The sequence below is a fragment of the Vulpes vulpes genome, chromosome 13, assembly GCF_048418805.1.
Source record: "Vulpes vulpes isolate BD-2025 chromosome 13, VulVul3, whole genome shotgun sequence".
In the NCBI taxonomy this organism is placed as follows: Eukaryota; Metazoa; Chordata; class Mammalia; order Carnivora; family Canidae; genus Vulpes; species Vulpes vulpes.
In genome coordinates, this window is record NC_132792.1 from 105,670,585 (window position 1) to 105,690,342 (window position 19,758).

General features: G+C 43.3%; 1 protein-coding gene across 1 annotated transcript in view; it reads left to right on the forward strand.

The window, feature by feature from the left end:
* Nucleotides 1–19,758, forward strand: part of ZNF397 (zinc finger protein 397) — a 42,757-nt gene that overhangs the window by 7,372 nt on the left and 15,627 nt on the right. The window contains exon 5 of the mRNA XM_072732194.1: nt 810–824. Within this exon, the coding sequence (XP_072588295.1) occupies nt 810–824 (15 nt within the window). The remainder of the gene's footprint in view (nt 1–809; nt 825–19,758) is intronic.

Here is a 19,758-nt window from a genome sequence, read left to right on the forward strand (position 1 = left end):
GCTGCTATGGCTACCACATTTGTTTCTGGGGCTGTACCCCCATAGCTCTAGTGCACTCCCTTGGCCTCAGGTGCTAAAAAATATTTGTCAGTCGCTAGGTCTGCGACTTATTCTCCCGGCACCTCACAAGTGTGCAGTTTTGTCTTTTATTGGCAGTGTATCACAATCTTGTGAATTTTAGTTAAAGACTGTGCTAAAGGGAAGTGGCAACAAAAAGTAACAGTCCTGATCCATCCACAGACTGGGAGCCAGCAGGAAAAGTATCCTTGGACTGGTGCTTCTCAGTGCAATGCAGGAAAGTATAAAGTCAGCAACAGAAAAACCTGTTACTCAAAATACCTAACAGGTCAGACAGAGTTCTAAAACTTTGCCAAAAAAAGGAAATCTATGGGAATCTAGAATCCTGTGCTTAGGGAAAGAGTTTTCATGAGGATAAGTAGAGAATACCCTTGTTGGGGCATATGTAGATGAGCAGATACTAACCAGTAAGAATGGCAGGGAGGCTAAATCCCCATGCTTGGAGAGTGAAAAAAGAAAGGGATAGGATAACTAACATGTAAGAGCTATTCATACTCAACTCTTTCCTCTCCCAAGGTAAAGACAAACTGAAAAGGGTAGGACAACTGATAGGTAGGAATTGATACAACATATATTACAAAAGGGAGAGATTATAGAGTTCTTAACATACCAGTACAAAACCTAAGAGGTACTTTGCTGAGGGCTTTGTATATATGTATTTGTTGTTTCTCTGAGCACATTTTGCAGATGAGGAAATGAAGGCTTAGGATCATGGCTTAGTATCTTATTAGCTAAAAAGTGGTGAGGTCAGACTTCAAAACCAGACAATAGGAAAACAACCCTTCTGTGGAGCCACTTCTCTGTAGTATCTCCCCATGAAAAAGTCCCAGTAGAAAAAAATGGTACTTAAGTAAGCCAATCACAAAAGAACAAATGCTAATGGGTGATAAACAGTCAGTTGCTAGAATTAAAAATGTAGGAGCACCTGGGTGGCTCAGTCAGTTAAGCGTCTGCATTCAGTTCAGGTCATGATCCTCAAGTCCCGAGATGGACCCTGGCTGCGGCTCCCTGCTCAGTGGGTCTCCTCCCTCTGCCCCTCACCCAGCTTGTTCTCTCTCTCTCGAATAAGTGAAAAATAAATTAAATCTTTAAAAAATAATAAATAGAATAAAAAATGTATATTAAAGTGAGAGTTGAGATGGCACTTTTTCCCCTCATAAAATGAAGATTCAGGAAAATCAGGAATCCAATGCTGCTGGTGAGCTGTGAAAAGATACCATCTCTGGCAATCAATCCCAGAAGCCTTAAGCATTGCCTTTTGACTTTAAAATTCTACCTGGAAATGTATGCTTCAGAAAACATCATGAATGTATACAAAGTCTTAAAAGCTGTTAAGATGTTGATGTCAAAAGAAATGACAACATATCTTAAGTAAAAATAGAACATGTACAATATGACTCCATGTAAAAATATATTTATGCATTAAAAATCCTAGAAATATGTAATCTCAGAGTGCTACACCGGCTATCTCTGGGTGATAAAATTATAGGTGATTTCATTTTTTCCTTGTGATTCTGTGTCCTCCAAACTTTCCTACAAGAAATACCTCTAACTTCAGAGGAAAAAAGATTAAAAGGAATGAGAACCCAGGATAATCAAGAAATACTAAGGAAAATACGTGCTTTTTATATAATCTTTGTCCCTCCCAAGTCCTAAGTTACCTAACTTGTTAACTCTGACCCTAACTCTTCCTCATTGTTAATGGATAGTGGCAGACACAACCATCTCACACTAGTATACAAAAAATCTCTGCAAATCATAAGTTTCTGTGCAAATAGAAGTTAACTGCATGAAGGCTATCTGTAATTGAGGAAAGCAATGACCTTGAAGTTGAGCCCTTGGTTCATGTTCGTGCTTTCTCATGAATTCTGCAGCCATGAGCAAGTCACCTCACAACCCTCAAGTTTAAAGGAGCTGTAGTAGATGACCTTTTATAAAGCGTCAACATTCTTTGTGTTTATGAAAGAGCAGGCACCAAAATAAGGTAGATGTCAAATAAGGTAGATTTTTAAAGATGTGCAATTTAGGCAGGGTCCTTAATACCACTTTCCTACCTCTTGCCTTCTCATTTCCATAGATTGCAATTAACTCTGCCCAGCTGGAGACTGGAAATTTAAGCAAATTTGACCTTGCTATATCCAAGCTCCCCTGTGAAATCCTTTGCTTCTCTTGCCCCATTATGTGAATCTAAGTATGGGGGATTGCCAATTAGACATTTCCCATACAGAAGAAACTGACCTGGAGAGCATTTCTGCAAAGAAGGGCAGACCCCAATGACACCCATCTACCCCCTACTTTCTAATGGATCAGAACCAGATATTGATACTGTCATCTGCAGCTGGTGCAAAGGATCACAAATCTAAAGGGTCTTGGGTTTTTCCTGTACATGTTTCTGTTGAGGACTTGCTGAGAGAGGAGGGGAAGTCTGTCGCAGAATCCCAGGCTCTTGCCTCTAATGCTTCCTGCTTCTAAGGTGGACACTGTATGTATGTTTAAAGAGGCTGCTTGTTCTCCTTCCCACAGTTTTTCAACCAGCTGCCCCTAAACGTTGTGACTTCACCTGCTGAACTGCAGCCCAAAGGGCTATCAGCTTCCAGACACCTTTGGACGCCTTTTGAAATAAAACCAAGAACATCAATCTTACTTCTTGCTCCAATCCCCCCTGCTTTCTCCCAGCATACCTCCACTTGTGTTACTATGCTCCTGAACAAATCATTTCCAGAGCAAAACTTTTAAGATTCAGATTTTATTACATCTTGTATTACATTCTAATACTCAACAGTTTAAGTATATATTCAAAGTATAAATGTTACGATCAGTTACTAAAAATGATTTAGCAAACAAGGTATTTACCAAAAAAATACTAGGGTTGGGGAAAGAAGAAACCAATAGATTGTATGCCAAAATGTTAACAATGTTTTTGTGGGTGATGGGATTGAGGGGGATTTCTACTTTTTCATTTTCTATATTACCAACATTTACAATTAATTCACAACCTGGGGGGAAAAATCTTATTAAAATGAAAAATATGAAATCATCAAATTGTCACCTATAGGAAAAAGGCAACTCCATCTATTTGAAGGGTCTCTCCAGACTTCTGATTGACCTCACTCAATGAAAATCTCCCAACCTGTGGACACAAAAACTGTCCCTTCCCCCCACTTCACCTCCCATATTACCCCAAACAGCTTTGATCATTGAGTCTTCAAAAGAGACAGTATCTGGAAGGGAAATCAGCATACCTTAGAAGATAATCAAACCTTCTCTTACACATGAATTGCCTTCAACAATTAATGGTTGTTTAATTAAAACTGCCAAAATAAAAATTAGCAGAGAAGTAGAGTTTTGAGGAATCTGAGGGGGTAATTCAAGAAGTACCTTTGAGCCTGATAATAAGGGGAGGGGTAGGAAATGAGGACTAGTGGCTCCTGGGAAGGCAGAGCTCCCCACTCCTACGCTCTTGTCAGCTTCCCATTTCCTGAACTCTAGGGTCATGGCACACCAAACACTGTCCCTCTAGCCTCCCAAAATGTTTCTTTCCTTGGTGTACATACATGCCTTTTTCCACAGGATGCACCAAAGTCTACCATCACACTAATTGTCCTGAGTACCTCAAGGTCTTTTACATAACTCTGGGTCTGGGATAGGCTACCCAACTCTGTGATTATAAACAGGAAGAGAGGAACCAACACAAGTCCTGGCTTCTAAACCAAGGTCTATGTGAACAAATTCCTGCTGGAGGAGTCCTGATGAAGAGACCTCTCAAGATCCTCTCTCCATGCCTTTGTATGTGCTACAACCTCTACCTATAATGTTCTTCTCTTCCCTCTTGCCTTGACCTGGCTTATAAGCACCCTTTATTCCTCAAGAAAGATTTCATCACATTCAGAAAGCCTTTAGTGACTCACACCAGGTTAGGTGCCCCTGTTATGTATTTTGACAGAATCCTAGATATTTCTACCAAAGCACTTATCACACTTTACTGTCATTACCTGCTTAATAAATATATATGTATCTCATTAAGCCTTTAACTCTGGGAGGGCAATGGCCATGTCTGCCCCTGATGGCTAGCACATAGCAGGTGCTCAATAAATAAAGAGACCTCAGTTGACCTCAGTAAGCTCAGGGTTGAGGAAAGGCCTGGCAAGGGGGCAGAATGAACTATAAACTAATACAGGGCATAATTCAACATTTCACAACCTCACAATTCAACACTTTGGAGAACAAAGTGACTCTCAGCACATGCCTCCGACTGCCAGATGCCCACTGTTCTTGCTGGACAGAGATCCTTGCCATTGGAGGTACCACCTCTCAGTCCACCTGATAAGGAGCTCTTTCGGGATCTTTACCCCAATGCTGGCTGTATTGTGTAGGTGCCTGCCCATTCAACACATCCACAACCATCTTTGTGTGGATCACCTTGTACAGCAAGTACTGACTTGGGAGTGGAAGGGCAGGAACTATGCTCTCAGGAAACTGGTGGGGGGGGGGGGGAGGGGGTCTTGCCCCAAAAGTGAATCCCTAGTATTACAGAATTGTACAACCCTGACACAAGAGTTAAACTCTGGTGTGAGTTCTCTGGTGCTGCATAAGGCCTGATCTGTGCCTAAATGTTTTTCTACATTTGCTACATTCATAAGGTTTCTCCCCAGTGTGGATTCTCTGGTGCTGCGTGAGAGCTGAGCTCTGATTGAAGGATTTTCCACATTCATTACACTCATAGGGTTTTTCTCCAGTGTGAATTCTTTGATGTTCAATAAGGATGGAGCTTCTACCAAAAGCCTTACCACATTCAGTACACTCATAGCCTTTGTCTCCAGTGTGAATTTTCTTGTGCTGAATGAGGGCTGAGCTCCGGCTGAAGGCTTTCCCACATTCACTGCATTCATATGGTTTCTCTCCAGTGTGAATTCTCCGATGCCTAATGAGCTCTGAACTGCCCCGGAAAGCTTTTCCACATTCACAACATTCATAGGGTTTTTCACCACTATGAATCCTCTGATGTCTAACGAGGTCCGAGCTCAAACTAAAAGCTTTGCCACACTCTTTACATGCATAAGGCCTCTCTCCAGTGTGAATTCTCTGGTGTCTAATCAGCTTTGAGCTCTGGCAAAAGGCTTTCCCACAGTCCAAGCACTCGTAGACCTTTCCTCCAGCATGAACTCTTTGCCGTGTTACAACATTTGAGTTCACATTGAGAGTTCTTTCACTCTTGTCATAGTCAAGGACACACTCTTCAGTAGAGATTTTCTTGTTGAACGTTGTCAGACTAAGATGTCTTTCCTGGGAAGGGGGGGGACTCCTTTTGTTCCTTGCAGCTGTTTCTTTTGGCTTCTCAATATTGTGAGAAGCTCCCAAAGCTTCTTCTACTACCTGTTCTGAACGACTTTCCCCAGGGAGTCTTCCTGGGGATAGCATGGCCGCTGATGCTACACATTCAATAATTTCTTGCTTTGCTGTTAATACTTTGTCAGCTGCCAGCTTGCCGTCTAAAAATGTGAATAGAAATACTAGTGTCATTCAATCCTCATGTTAGAAGAAAGGAAATCTATCATAACAAGAATATAAAGTAACCCAAATGAAGTAGGTACTTACCTATTAGGAAAAATCTTAACTTGCTTCCTGATCTAGAATTTGGAGAAGTGACCTGGGGTGGGGTGAGAGGTGGCACCCTCAGAGAGTAAGGGAGACATAGAACAAGAGTCAGCAGTGGAGAGGAGGGATGGTGAGCAGGGAAAGACATGATTTAGAGGAGATGGTGATAAACAGGAGTAGCAGTGAAAGATCAGGAAGCCAGGAGACTATCCTGAGTTAGAGGAGAAGATGTGTTTTCTGGCAACAAGGGAAAAGAAAAGAGATGATAACGAGTGCTCAGGAGAAAAAAAAAAGAAGTCTAAGAAACCTGAATAAGTGGTACCCCTAGAAAAGTAGGAGAGCAGGATATAGATGAGGAAATGCTTTCGGAGTTAGAATTGAGCAGAGGTAGGTAAGCAAGAACTAGAATGCAGCATGGCAACTGCAGATTCTGGTAGGCTCTAAGTAGACCCAATGATTATAAGCAAATAGAATAAGACAGAGCATAAGAAAAGGAATATTGTAGTTTCCTGACTCATTCTGGGATCAGGTGGGAGTCTTATATGTGCAAATGGTCAAAGGCAGATGGAAACAAGAGGCAGATGTGACCACCTGGAGCCAAACTTTCAGCTCTCAAAACCAGCCCCTCTCATTTCTAGATTTCTAGTAACTCAGGAGGAGACTACTAGGTGTTGGCTAAGGGAACTTGAATTATTTTGAGAGGGAATATCTGAAAAACTGTTCAGTTACTTTCATCCTCCCAGAAGTCCTCTAAACTTGAATGCATTTTACAGATAAAGAAATGAAGGCTCAGAGAGGCAACATCATCTATGTAATGCCATCAAATTAATTCACAATTGGAAGAGTGAGGATTCAAAGATGCTCAGCATCAAGGCCTGCAGTTTTCCCCTATGTCCCCTACCTGGTCAGGGACCTGTATGGTCTAAAAGCCTTTTAACTAGGGATGTGGTCTTTAATTGCACATTAACAAACATGCTTTTAGCCTTTTATATTATGTAGATGATGCTCCACTGTCCATCCAGACCTGCTTTATGAATATGGTGCCTCCTTCCCCCAGGTGCTGTGAGTGTTGGCTCCTAATACCCACAGGTGCCCCCTTCTCTGAAGAGTTGCCCTGGCTATGAGAACCATCTGGCCCAGTGGACCCTCACTGCCTCACCCCAACCCCCACCTCCTTAAGAAGGGACAACTCAGCAGTGCCCTTAAGCTCGGGGTGGGGGTGAGGTCAGGATCCTACAAACCCGCAGAGACTAAGCCAAGGCTAAGTTTTACCCAAGACTACATTATGGCTTGATATTTTCCCTTCCTGACTCTGCTCTTCTCACTCCATTACAGATTTCTTCTGAAGGGCCCTCTGCACCCAAATCTCCATATCTCAGGCTCTTCTTCTGGCATGATATACTGTTAGGATGGGAAAATCATAACCAAGGATATAGGTTGTAACAATGTAACAATGACATGGTGACTCTTAAAGTTCTTTCAAGGTGGATCCCTCCAGTGATTTAAACCTTACAACCTAGGTGAACAATGTGAAATACTCAACGTTAATTCCTCAGATGCAGGGCTAACCAAGACCCCTAAGACTGAAAAGCAATGAGCACAACGAGCCTTAGCAGTCCACAAGAGTAATATGCCACTGTGAAGGAACAAAAACACAGTGCAACAGATGAGAGCTGGGAAATGAATCTATCATATATTTTAAATTAATCGGATCCTCCTTAGAGTTGTTTTTATTTTATCCTTGTACTTCAAATGAATGTGGAGGAACTGAAGCATGTCCAGAGAAATGTGCTAAGATGACCAGAGAGAATCAGAGGCAGTAAGATGCTTAGTCAAGAAAGATGTGGTACTCTCTTCCAGATTTTTTCCTCCCTTAGGTGCTCTGCCTCAGCCCTAAAGATTTCCTACATGTGTTACTCCTGTATTCTTTGGAGTTGTTTCTTTTTTTTTTTTTAACCACTTAGTAATTAACTCCATTATAGTCAATAATTCTTTTTTTTTTATAGTCAATAATTCTTAATATGAACTTTCCCTGTTCAAGTTGCTACACAGTTTCTATTACTGATACATTACTCATCTCCATCTTAGGGGCTGCCTTGCCAGTGGACCACAATATATAAAAACGTCTATTGGTCTTTGAATATCATGGGTATAAGAGAATTTCATTAAAAATCTTAATTCTTAACCCAAAGTTAGGAATTATATTAGAATCTCAGATTTTAGGCCCAGCCAATGGAAGAATATTTTGAGACTTGGAGGGGGCCTTTCCATCATATTTCATGACAGCCACAATTGACTGTCATTAAGGAAATGTACTATGCCATAGCTGAAAGCCCTACCATCATCCTCAACCCCAAATGGACTGCAACTCCTTACCTCTCTCATGGGTAGTCTGGGACTCCTGAGCCTCACTCTTGCACTGATTCTCCCAGGGCTGGAGCTGTATACTCAGAGACTTCAGTGGTCCTATGGATGTCATTTCCTTCCAGATTATTCCTTGGCCATGAGCTGCGTCCTAGGAGTAATCAAGTACCAGCACTATGATTCTGAGGATACAGAAGGAAAAAACCCTAGAATAACAGGGCAAGGCAGCTAGAGCCAGAAACTCATTCAGATGATTAGACAGAAAGCAACAGGACTAAAAGCCCCAGTGCCTTGATCCCAGTAGACAACCCAGAAGACAAAAATTTTTAACTGTTAGCCACAAGGCCGCTTATAATGGCTTCCCGCATTAACTTATAATAGGTAAAACAAGCAAACAAAACACGTACTTCTTACCTGTTGCCTTGGTTCATCAAGCTCTTTCTCCAGCTCCTCCAGCATAGTCACGGCTTCCTCTCCATTTTCAGGCTGGTACTCTCGAAGCCAGGCCTGCAGCTCCTCAGGCAGGATGGCCAGGAACTGCTCCAGCACCAGCAGCTCCAGGATCTGCTCCTTGGTATTCACCTCTGGCCTCAGCCACTGATGGCAAAGTTCCCGGAGCTGGCTCAGAGCCTCCCGGGGCCCAGCGGAATCAGAGTAGCCAAACTGCCTGAACCGCTGGCGGAAGGTCTCCAGGCTACAGGTGTTTCCCTGACGGCCAAAGTCCTGCCCCCAAATAGAATTCTCTTCTTCAACTTTCACAATTATAAGTCCTTCTGGTTCTTTTGGAGCATGGTAGGCCAGGGCTGTGGCTCTTCCTGACATTCTGGGAAGCGACAGTCTAAAAATGCTGCCCAGTGGAGTCAGGGAGGGAATGGTCTGTGTTTAAGAGATTCCTTCTGAATTCTGATTCTTCAGGGAACTCCTGAGACAATGCTAATGTTACACAGGGGGGAAAATGTGCTTAGAATAAAAATGCAGGTTTTCGAAGATCAATTGCCAGAGAGTGTAGCACTGTAAAGAAAAGTGACTAAAAGGGAGCTCCCACATAAAACAATACATTAATAGATGATTCAAGATTTGTTTTCAAGATCAGAAATAAAAATTTAAGAATCACCAAAATCAGGGGCACCTGGGTGGCTCAACAGTTGATTGCCTTTGGCTCAGGTCGTGATCCTGGGGTCCTGGGATTGAGTCCTGCATCAGGCTCCCCGCAGGGAGCCTGCCTCTCTCTCTGTGTCTTTCATGAATGAATAAATACAGTCTTTAAAAAAAAGAGAAAAGAGTCATCAAAATCAACTCAATTTTAGAAATAATGTTAGGGTCAACATCAGGGATAATAGTGCTTCTGGATCATGGAAAGCATATCACTGTAGCAAAACACTGTAGTATATTATTCTCAGAATAATAATCACCATATTTTTAAGTACCTATTAGACACCAACAGTAGCCAGATATTTAACATAAGTTTTATATGATTTCCCTAATAATTCCATAAGAACAATTATAATTACGCCTATTTCCAAATGAGGCTACTGAGATGCATAAGTTGACCAAAGAGACACCCACAGCCTGTAAGCAGCAGAACCAGACTCTGCAACAAGACTATCAAGCTCTTTTATGCTCTGGGGGTCTCCCCCAAAGGGAATTTGCATTTAATAAACACCTACTATGAGCCAGGAACTTTACAAATACTATTTTATTGGGGCTTGGCAATAATACTATGAGGTAAGTATTATCATCCCACTTTATTGATGAAGAAACTGAGATTTTTAAAAGTTAAGTAGGAGCACCTGGGTGGCTCAGTTGGTTAAGCGTGTACCTTCAGCCTCAGGTCATGATCTTGGAGTCCTGGCATCGAGCCCTGCATCAGGCTCCCTGCTCAACGAGGAGTCTGCTTCTCCCCCTGCTCCTTTACTCTCTCACTCTCAAATAAATCAATAAAGTATTTAGAAAAAAATAAAAATTAAGTAATTTACCCATGGCCCCAATTTGGTAAATAGCAAAGTTAAGGCATGAACCTAGAGTTGCCCAATTCTAAAGCACTTGTTTATTACAGAATGGGTTAACCCAGGACAATCTTGGTGGATACTACGTATTTTAAATGATGGTGAAAATGTTAGGAAAGTGTCATAGAGAATGGCCAGAGTGAATGTACAAAGAATTCTTGACTTTAAGTCACAGGTTCTGAGAAAAGAATGAATTCCTTCATTCATTATTTCAACAAATACTTGAGCTATGCGCTAGGCAGTGTACTGAACAGGATTCTTAGGATTAAAAGGTCTGTCCTCAAAGACTCCTTCATATGACAAAGTAACAAGTAAACCGGCAAATGCAGTGTGATAAATCCAAGGAGAGAGGGAAGCAGGCCAGGTGGCACAGAGAAAGACAACTAAGACCAGGGAGAACTGCCTGCGGAGAGGAGACATGTCAGCAGAGACTGATGAAAATGAGTCAGGTGAAGATGTAAAGTAAGGTCATTCAGGCAAAGACAACAGTGGGTAAGGAGAAGATGTGGCTGAATGAGGGAGCTGCACGTGGTTTAGGGAGGACAGACCAATGGTTGCCACCTCTGGCTCAATCAGCCATGAAGCATGGACCCACAATAGACTGCTTGAGTCAGATCTCTGTGGGTGAGGCTTCAATAAGTAAGTACCCCAAATCCTTCTGATACGAAGCCATGGTTTAAAAGAAAAAAAAAAAAAGGCAGGTCAGAGCCTGGGACAGAGTTCAGGAATAGTGAGAAAGGAGGCACCTACTGAGGGATAGTAGGCCAAGGGTCTGAAAGCTTATATTGCAGAGGTTGCATTTGATCCCTACAGCCATGAGAATGGCTGGAGGATCTGTCTGCCCACTCAGCAAGGGACACGAAGAAGAGACTGGAAGGGGTCTGTTGCAACCATTTGGGCAAGGAGGGCCTGAGGTTTGGGAGCCAGAGATAAGGATGGGAGATTTGACAGGACTCAGGGACACATAGGCTAAGGGTTTGGAAGAAAGAGGAGTCAAAGATAGGTTTTCAGATGGTGCTGGTGACTGAAATGGTGGTGGTATCATTTCCTGAGTTATTTATGATAAAATTGGGTCTGAGATGCCTACAAAGCAGCATTTCCTAAATTATGTTTTTGCTATAAACACCTCAACACAGAGAAACTTGGGAATAATTTTCCTCTTAATTTTTTGGTACTTGAAAAATACTAAATACATTTCTTTAGTTCTTATTATGTGACAATTGGTATTTAAGAAATCCCATAACAATGCAACATCAGATCTATGTGTCACTCTGCATATAGCATTTACCAAGGGCGGCATCACATTAACATGTGTGCTTTTACTTAGTGATCACTAGTCTGTGTATGTCATGGATCTTCCCCCTTTAATTTCAATGTTTGTGATACTATTAAATTTTTATTATAAGTACTAATGCCAGGTGGCTCAGCAGTTAAGTGTCTGCCTTTGGCTCAGGGTGTGATCCTGGAGTCCTGGGACTGAGTCCCACGTGAGGCTCCCTGCATGGAGCCTGCTTCTCCCTCTGCCTGTGTCTCTGCCTCTCTCTCTGTCTCTGTCATTGAATAAGTTAAAAAAAAAAAATCTTAAAAAAACACATTAATGCCTCACCAACTTGTTTTCCATAGGTATGTGGCTGAAGGGAAGTATTTCATCATAAAGCATTGTTTCTCTTCCTTCTTCCATCCCCTTGAGAGACCCACCCTCTTCTACATCAGAGTCCCATAGGTTAGCCCTTAAGTCTGGCACTGTCTTCACTGTCTCCCAGGCATCTCTACTCTGGGCCTCTCATCTGAGCACCAGCCCTATTTACCCACTATTCCTCACTCCCACCTCATGAATTTCTCAAAAGGACCTTAAACAGCACATCCATGACCAACCAGTGATTCCTCCCACTCTAATTCTGCTCCTCCCCAATGGTCCCCTCTAGGGAAGTAGGAACATCCATCTGGCTGCACTTCTAGAAATCTGGAAACATCCCTAACACCTCTTTCCTGTATTTAATGCAAATTAAGTCCTATTGATTTTACTATCTCCAGAATCTGCCCTTCCATATCTCTCCATCAGCAACCAACCTGTCACACTATACAATGACACACAGTCTGCTCATATTGTAACCAGGGCAACCTTCTCAAATTGCAAATCTGACCCTGTTCCTCTGACCAGTTTTTAAAAAGCAAATGCAGAAACAAAATCAAAATCCTTAGCCAGTCTCTTTGATTGTACTCATCTCATTTTACAGATTCCTGAGCTGTGCCCCAGCCTGAGTCAGAAACTCTGGTTTTATATTTGTAAAACATTCTGCAAGTGATTCTGATACAGGCAGGGTTGGGTCAGTGAGAGTCATCATAGACACAGTTAAACAGAACTGTGTTCCTTTCAGAGCATTTCTCTCGTTTTGTGAGTTTGTATACTTTAGTGGGACTATTGGGTTAATACCTATCTTTCTCTCTCTCTCTCTCTCTCTCTCTATATATATATATATATATATGTATATATGTATATATATAGATACATATATATGCCATATATACATATATGGCACCATATATATATACATATATATATATATACCTCATTTATATATATATATATGAATACCACTATAATGAAAAAAAAAAGTTTCAAAGAGGCAATGGTCAACACTATCAAATGCCTAATAAGGTCTGAATGATGTTTCCATTGTTCTCATAGTGCAGAAAGATGACTTAGTTCACAGGACACCAGCTTTGGAGTTAAGTGACCCAACGGTTTGGAATCACAGTGTAGCCTCTTACTATCTTAATAGCTCTGTGATGACAGTCACCAACCAAATCTAATATTCTATTTCCTCTCCTAAAAAAGGGAGTTAATACTTTCATTGCACTGTTATTATAGGAATTGGAAGTAACATAACACATCTTGAGTAGCGCTTGGTGTATTAAGCATATCTTTTTATCCTGGTGTTTTGATATCTGGGCCTTGCTTACACTGGAGGGACCGTCCTTCCCAGAGCTAGCAGATTCCAAATGTGCTTTTCATATGCAAACCACCAACCCAAAGCCCACACCCCACCACCTCATGCACTGGGTTCTCACCTCCAGGGCCACCATTCCCCTGCACTAATCACCCATGGTCAGAAAATTAGGGTCAAACCAGAGAGCTTTTCTATGCCACAGAGCCCAAGGAAACTATTCAACCTAAGCCTGTTTACCCTGCCTCACCCAGTGCTTCCCACAGAAGCCACAGTCCAGGGTGCTGTTCACTTTCCCCTCACCTGGCCTCCTGACTGATCCTGTAATTTTGCCATGTGACCATGTGGGGCATGGCATACTTCCTCTTCTTGGAAACTATGAGTAACAAACTATCTTTTGAATGGCCATCATCTCCTGATGTGTTGGCTTCACCATGACTAACTTGGCCCAGAGCAAGTTCTCAATGCACGGTAGATATGGCGCAAGGGAAAGGCAAATTCCACATCACAAGGCATGAGTTATAGAATAGGCTTTATTGGGGAAACTTATCAGCTAGGGGTCGGTAAAAAAAAGAGCACCGGTCCATTGAGTCTTCCATCATCCCAAAAGGGAATTCTGGAGAGAGGTGCTGCAGTTTCAGGGAAGAGCTCCTTCTACCTTCTTATAGGTAAATGTGAGAAAGCAGCCTTGTCAGTGGGAGCCATAGGTTGACTGCTTGGGACCAGAATTGTGTTTCTAAGTGTCTGTGTTTACAGAGTTGTCTAGGGTACCCATGTGGAGGGCTGGAAGCACTGGGAGGAGGGGAGAGCCTGGTCCCAGCTAGCTCTCAGTCCAAGCAACCCAAGAACCCCCAGGGCACTTTTGGACAAAACTGCTGGCTGCAGGATGGCTGTGATGATAATGTATCTGCATTGTTTGCTTACTTAATTGTAACAGAAAACACGGAGTTTTCACTGTGCAGCGGAGCACTGTCTCTACCTGTTCATCTTCACAGCACTTTAAGGTCTCGGTTCTACGGTCTTACTCAACAGAAGCTGAGAAGTCAAACTTTGTCTCGGGCCCCACGGCTTGCAAGTGGTGTAGTCTGGCCTGTTCTCAAACAAAGTGGTCTGACTCCAGAGTCCATACTCTCAGAGGCTGATGCCCTTCCACATCCGCCTTCCCTGCCAAACCAGGGGCCCTTTCCAGGAGGAGGAGGAGGAGGAGGAGGTCGCGGGTGTGTTTCCACAGGTTTCTTTAGCCGTATTTACGGAATGCCGCCTCCGTGCAGGCACTGAGCCAAGAGTCCTAAAACAGGGCCGTGTCCTTGCCGTTACAGAACTTAACCAATTTAGTAGGGAGGCAGACGTTAAACAGAAAAGGCCACATAAGGAGTCATGTCTAACTTAGTCGTGGTGCGAACTACAAAGGGGAACGTCGAAAGGGCTCTGAGGACCCAACCTAGACTGGGGAAGTCAGGACGGACAGCCCAGCGAGCTCTGACCGCCTAAGGGGTGGGAGGGGAGGCTGCCCCGGTTCACCTCCGACTCCTCGGCTCCTCGGCCCCGCGGCCCGGCACACAGGGGGCGCCCGGTACGTGCTTGCGGAGGCCAGGGACGCCGGGGCGGTGAGGAGCGGGCCTACGGGCAGAGGCGTGAAGGGACGGGCCGGCGGGCGGGCACAGGCGTCGAGGAGGCGCGGCCACCTGCGAGGGCCGCGGGCACTGCCTGGGGGCGGGGATAGGCTGAGGCCGGACGGGGGCGGTTTGGGAAGCACCCGGGGCCGCGCTGCCGGACCGCCTCACTCACCCTTGGCTCGGCTGGCTGCCGGACGGACCCCAGGCGGGGAGCTGAAGGGCCTCGGGCCGCGCGCGCCGGAAGTGGGGGCGGGCGCGCCCCTCTAGGAAGCCCGGAGGACTGCGGCTCGGTGCTCGGTGCCCGGCGCCCTGCGCGGCGCGGAGGCCTGGGAGGAGGGGTGCGGCGCCGGCGCGGAGGGCGGCTCTCCGGGCGGGCCGCGGTCGCGACAGCCCCGATTCTAAAGGGGTTGACAGGCGACGGAGAGAAGGAAAAAAAAAAAAAGAAAGAAATATTACAGATAGATAGATAGAGTGCATGTTTGGTGCAACTCCAAGGAGGTGAAAAGAGAACCCTCCCTCTGTCAACTCGGGGGAGAGAAGGACGCGACCACAGTCGTGCAGCGCAAACGCGCTGTCGCCAGCGGCGGGTCCAGAAGCTACCGGGGAGGAGTGCGTGGGGGCTGGGGAAGGGCCCGGCCGGGCTCTGCTAGGGTGCGAGGATCCGCCGCGCCGGCGTGGGCAGGGCAGTGCACGGCCGGGACCCGGACGGACCGAGTCCACGGTTTCCTCGTAGAAGGCGCTACGCGAGCCGCGTCTTGCCCAGCGACCACAGGGTGGGCCTGGAGGAGTGGCCGCAGGGAGGGCGCCGCCGTGGGCGGTCGAGGGTATGCTGGCGACCCCGCCCCGGCATCCCCGTTGGCCGAACGCAGGCGGACGGATGCGGTGGGGTAGGGTTTGGAGAGATTCAGATGCCAGGCTCTGGAATTAGAAACGCCTTAGTAAGCACTGCAGGCCGTCTCCATGCGACATGGCAAGGCTTGTACTTCGGAGCTGTATCTGACATACTGCGTAGAGGGGACTAAAGGGCAAAACTGATACGAAAAAGAGGATGGGGTGGGGGGGCACCTGGTGGCTCAGTGGTTGAGCGTCTGTCTGCCTTTGGCTCAGATCGTGATCCCAGGGTCCTGGGATAGAGTCCGGGATCAAGCTCCCTGCAGGGAGCCTGCTTCTCCTCTGCCTGTGTCTCTGCCTCTCTCTCTCTCTCTGTCTCTCTCTCTCTCCGTCTCTCATGAATAAATAAAATCTTATTAAGAAATTACATCAAACATAAAAAAGAAAAAGAGGACAGGCATTTAGAAATATGCACTTGTTAGGATTTGGTAGTATCTGAAAATAGGATTGAAGATGGAGAGGGGGAATGACGTGGCCAAGAGAGTTCTTATGGAAAATCCAGAGGAAATTCTAAAATACCAATGTTTAGGGGTGGAAGAGCAAGAACAGATAGAGAAGAGAAGCTGCTTGGAGGAGGAGAGCCCAGAGGTTCAAACATCCTAAAAGCCAAGAGAGTGTTTCAGGAGAGAGAACTGGAGGAGGTGAGAGCTAAGGTGATGCTGGAATTAAGGGGAGGGGAAAGGTTTGTGAGAGAGATGTTACCTGTGGAATGTACTTGCCAGGGGTAAGTGTAAGATAAGACACTGAAAACAGATGCTAATTCCTTCTGAGAAATGTGATCGTGCAAGAAGGGAATAAAAAGGACACTTGGTTGGAGGAGGCAACAGGATTGAAAGGTATTTTGTTTTTCAAAGATACTAGACACCTAATTATATTTGTAGAAAAAAAAAAGGTAAACTGAGTTGGAAGAAAAATTGAAGATAGAAGAAAAGAGGAATACACAACTGATGGGGAGAAAATGAGACGGGATAGGTAGGTGGAGTTGTCTCAGAAAATAAAATGAAGCATTAGAATAAAAAATGGTGCATTTTGGTCTGTGTTTTGATGCTGTCAATGCAGAACAGCCAAATAATATTGGTTAGTAATCCTGATTTTGCAAGTAAATAAATGCACATACGATTTGCTGAATTTTCACAAACTGAACATACTCATATTATTCAAATGAAGAAACAGAACATTATCCATCTTCAGAAGTCTGCCTTGTGCTCTCTTCAACTCATCACCCTCCTCTAGCTACACTGATAGCCACTACACTGAACTTTGAACATGATAGGTTGGTCTTGCCTCTTTTTGTACTGTATATAATTGGAATACAATATGTACTCTTTTAAGTCAGGCTGAATTCAACATTGTGAAATCAACATTGTGAACATAATGTTTTGCATAGATGTACACTGTACATTTCCATTTCTAATATTACACTGTATGATTATACCAATATTCATTTACCATATTATTGATAAACATTATTGAAAGAGATATTTAAATCTCTTACCACATTAATTTATTTTGGGATGTTAAACCAACTTACTAGGATAAATTCCATTGAGTCATGGTATATAATCCTTTTTTATATATAAATGAAGTTAATTTTTAAAAATATTTTATTTACTTGGGGGGGGCGGTGCAGAGGGAGAGAGAGAAGCATGCTCTCTGTTGAACAAGGAGCCCAATGTGGGGCTCCATCCCAGCATCCTGGGATCACGACCTGAGCCGGAGGTAGATGCTTAACACACTGAGCCACCCAGATGTCCCTATATTAATGAAGTTAATTTGCTAATGTTTTATTGAGGACTTTTATGTCTACATTGTTAGCAATATTGGTCTGTAGTTTTCCTGTAATGTCTTTGTCTGATTTGGTATCAAAGTGATTACTTGCCCTTCTATTTTCTGGGAAAGATTGTAAAAGACTGGTAGTCTTTTTGTTTAAGATTTTATTTATTTATTCAATAGAGACAGAGAGGCAGAGACATAGAGAGAGAAGCAGGTCCCTGTGAGGAGCCCAATGTGGGACTCAATTCCAAGACCCAGGGATCATGACCTGAGCCAAAGGCAGATGCTCAATCACTGAGCCACTGAGGTGCCCCAAGACTGGTATTCTTTAACTGTTTGATAGCATTTACTAGTGAAGCCATCTGGGCCTCTGTGCTTTTCTTTGTTAGAAAGTTTTTCATTACTAATTCAACTTTACTTTTCATACATTTATTCACATTTTCTATTTCTTTTGTAGTCACTTCTGGTCATTTGTATATTTCAGGTAATTTGTCCATGACACTTATGTTGTGTAATATGTTGGCATGAAGTTATTTATAGTATTCCCTTATATTATTTTAAATTATTATAAGGTTGGTAGTGATGACCCCTCTTCTCTGCTTTTGTTCATCTCTCTTTTTCTTGGTTGGCCTATTAAAGGATTGTTGATTTTTGTTCATATTTTCAAATAACAAAACCTTGGTTTCATTGACATTTCTTTATTGTTCTTCTATTTTGTATTCCATTAATTACTACTCTAGCCATTATTACTTCTTTCCTTCTGCTTTTTTGTTATTATTAAGTTTGGTGCCCATTTTCAGACTTCTTAAGGTGGAAATTTAGGTTTTTGATAAGAGATTTTTTTTCTAATACAGGCATTTTAAAGCTATAAATTTTCCTCTTAAGCATTGCTCTGGTTGCATCCCATAAAATTTTGTATGTTGCATTACATATTCATTCAGTTTAAAATATTTACTAATTTCCTTTGTGATTTCTTCTTTGAACTAGAGGTTATTTAGATATGGGCTGTTTAACTTCCAAATATTTGTAGAGTTCCCAAATTACTCTGTGGCTCAAAATGCCCACTGGCCAAAGGATGCCCCATCAGCCCCTCTCAGCTAAGGTGGCCTTGGTCTCTCAGCACTTAGAAGCAGACTTGCCTCCCAGGCACCCCATCTCCTGCCTTTTGAATCCCAGAAATCTGATAAGCTTCCTTCATCTTGTCCTGTCTCTGTCCAACTCAGGCCAAACTAGCAGTGTTTCTGGTGATACGACCTGATTCTCTAGAACCAGGTTGGTTGCCTGTGGATATCAAGGGGAGCCACACAATTACATGCAGAGGTCCTTCTCAGATCCTTCCTGGATCACCCCATTTGTATTTTCGGTTTTTGTTGAGATAGTTGGTTGGGTGCATGAATCACACACTCAATCTCTTCACTAAAAAGTTGTCCAGTTACATTTGTGGCCTTGTCTCCAGAGCAGGGATAGGATGAGAAATTTTCCAAATTACTGATTCCTTTTTGTTTAACAGTTCCTTCCTTAATTTATCTCTTTCCTCTCACATTTTACTATAAGCATCAAGAAAAACCAGCCACATCTTTCATACTTTGCTTGGAAAGCTCCTCAACTAAATATCCAAGCTTATCACTTACAAGTTCTATTTTCCATCCAGTAGCAGAACATGATTCAGCCAAGTGTCTACTACTTTACAAGTATAGCCTTTTCTCCAGCTTCCAATAATGTTTTCTTCATTTCTGTCTGATTACCTCACCAGTATATTTAATGCTCATTTTCTCTAGCAAAATTCTGTTCATAACAATATATGTGTTCTCTAAGATGACAGAAAAGTTGTCTACTCTCTTTTTCACTTCCTTCCAAGCCCGTGCCAGAGTCACCTTTAACATCCATATTTCTACCAAAAATCTCTTCAAGGCAACCTAGGTATTTTCTATCATGCACCTTAAAACCCTTCCAGCTTCTAGTCATTACCCCACTCCAAAGCCACATCAACATTTTTAGGTATTTGTTAAAGCAGCACCTCACTTCTGGCACCACGGAGTGGCTTAATACAACAGAAATGTATTCTCTCACAGCTTGGAGGTTACAAATCTAAAATCAAGATGTGGGCAGAACCATGCTCTTTCTGAAGGCTCTTATGTTCATAACTGTCTCCTAACTTCTGGTAGTTCCTGGCAGTCCTTGATGTTCTTGGCCTTATAGATGCATCACTTTAATGACTGCCTCTACATTCACATGGTGTCCTCTCCTCTCCATGAGTGTCCTCTGTGTCTGAATTTACCTCTTCCTATAAAGACCCCGGTTGTTGTGTTAGAGCCCACCTTAATCCAGTATGATCTTATCTTAACCTGATTATATCTGCAAAGACCCTATTTCCAAAAAAGTCACATTCACAGGTATCACAGGTTAGGACTTGAACATATCTTTTGGGAGGAACACAATTCAACCCACAACAATGATTAAGTATAGACCAAGAGTTGTTTAAACTTC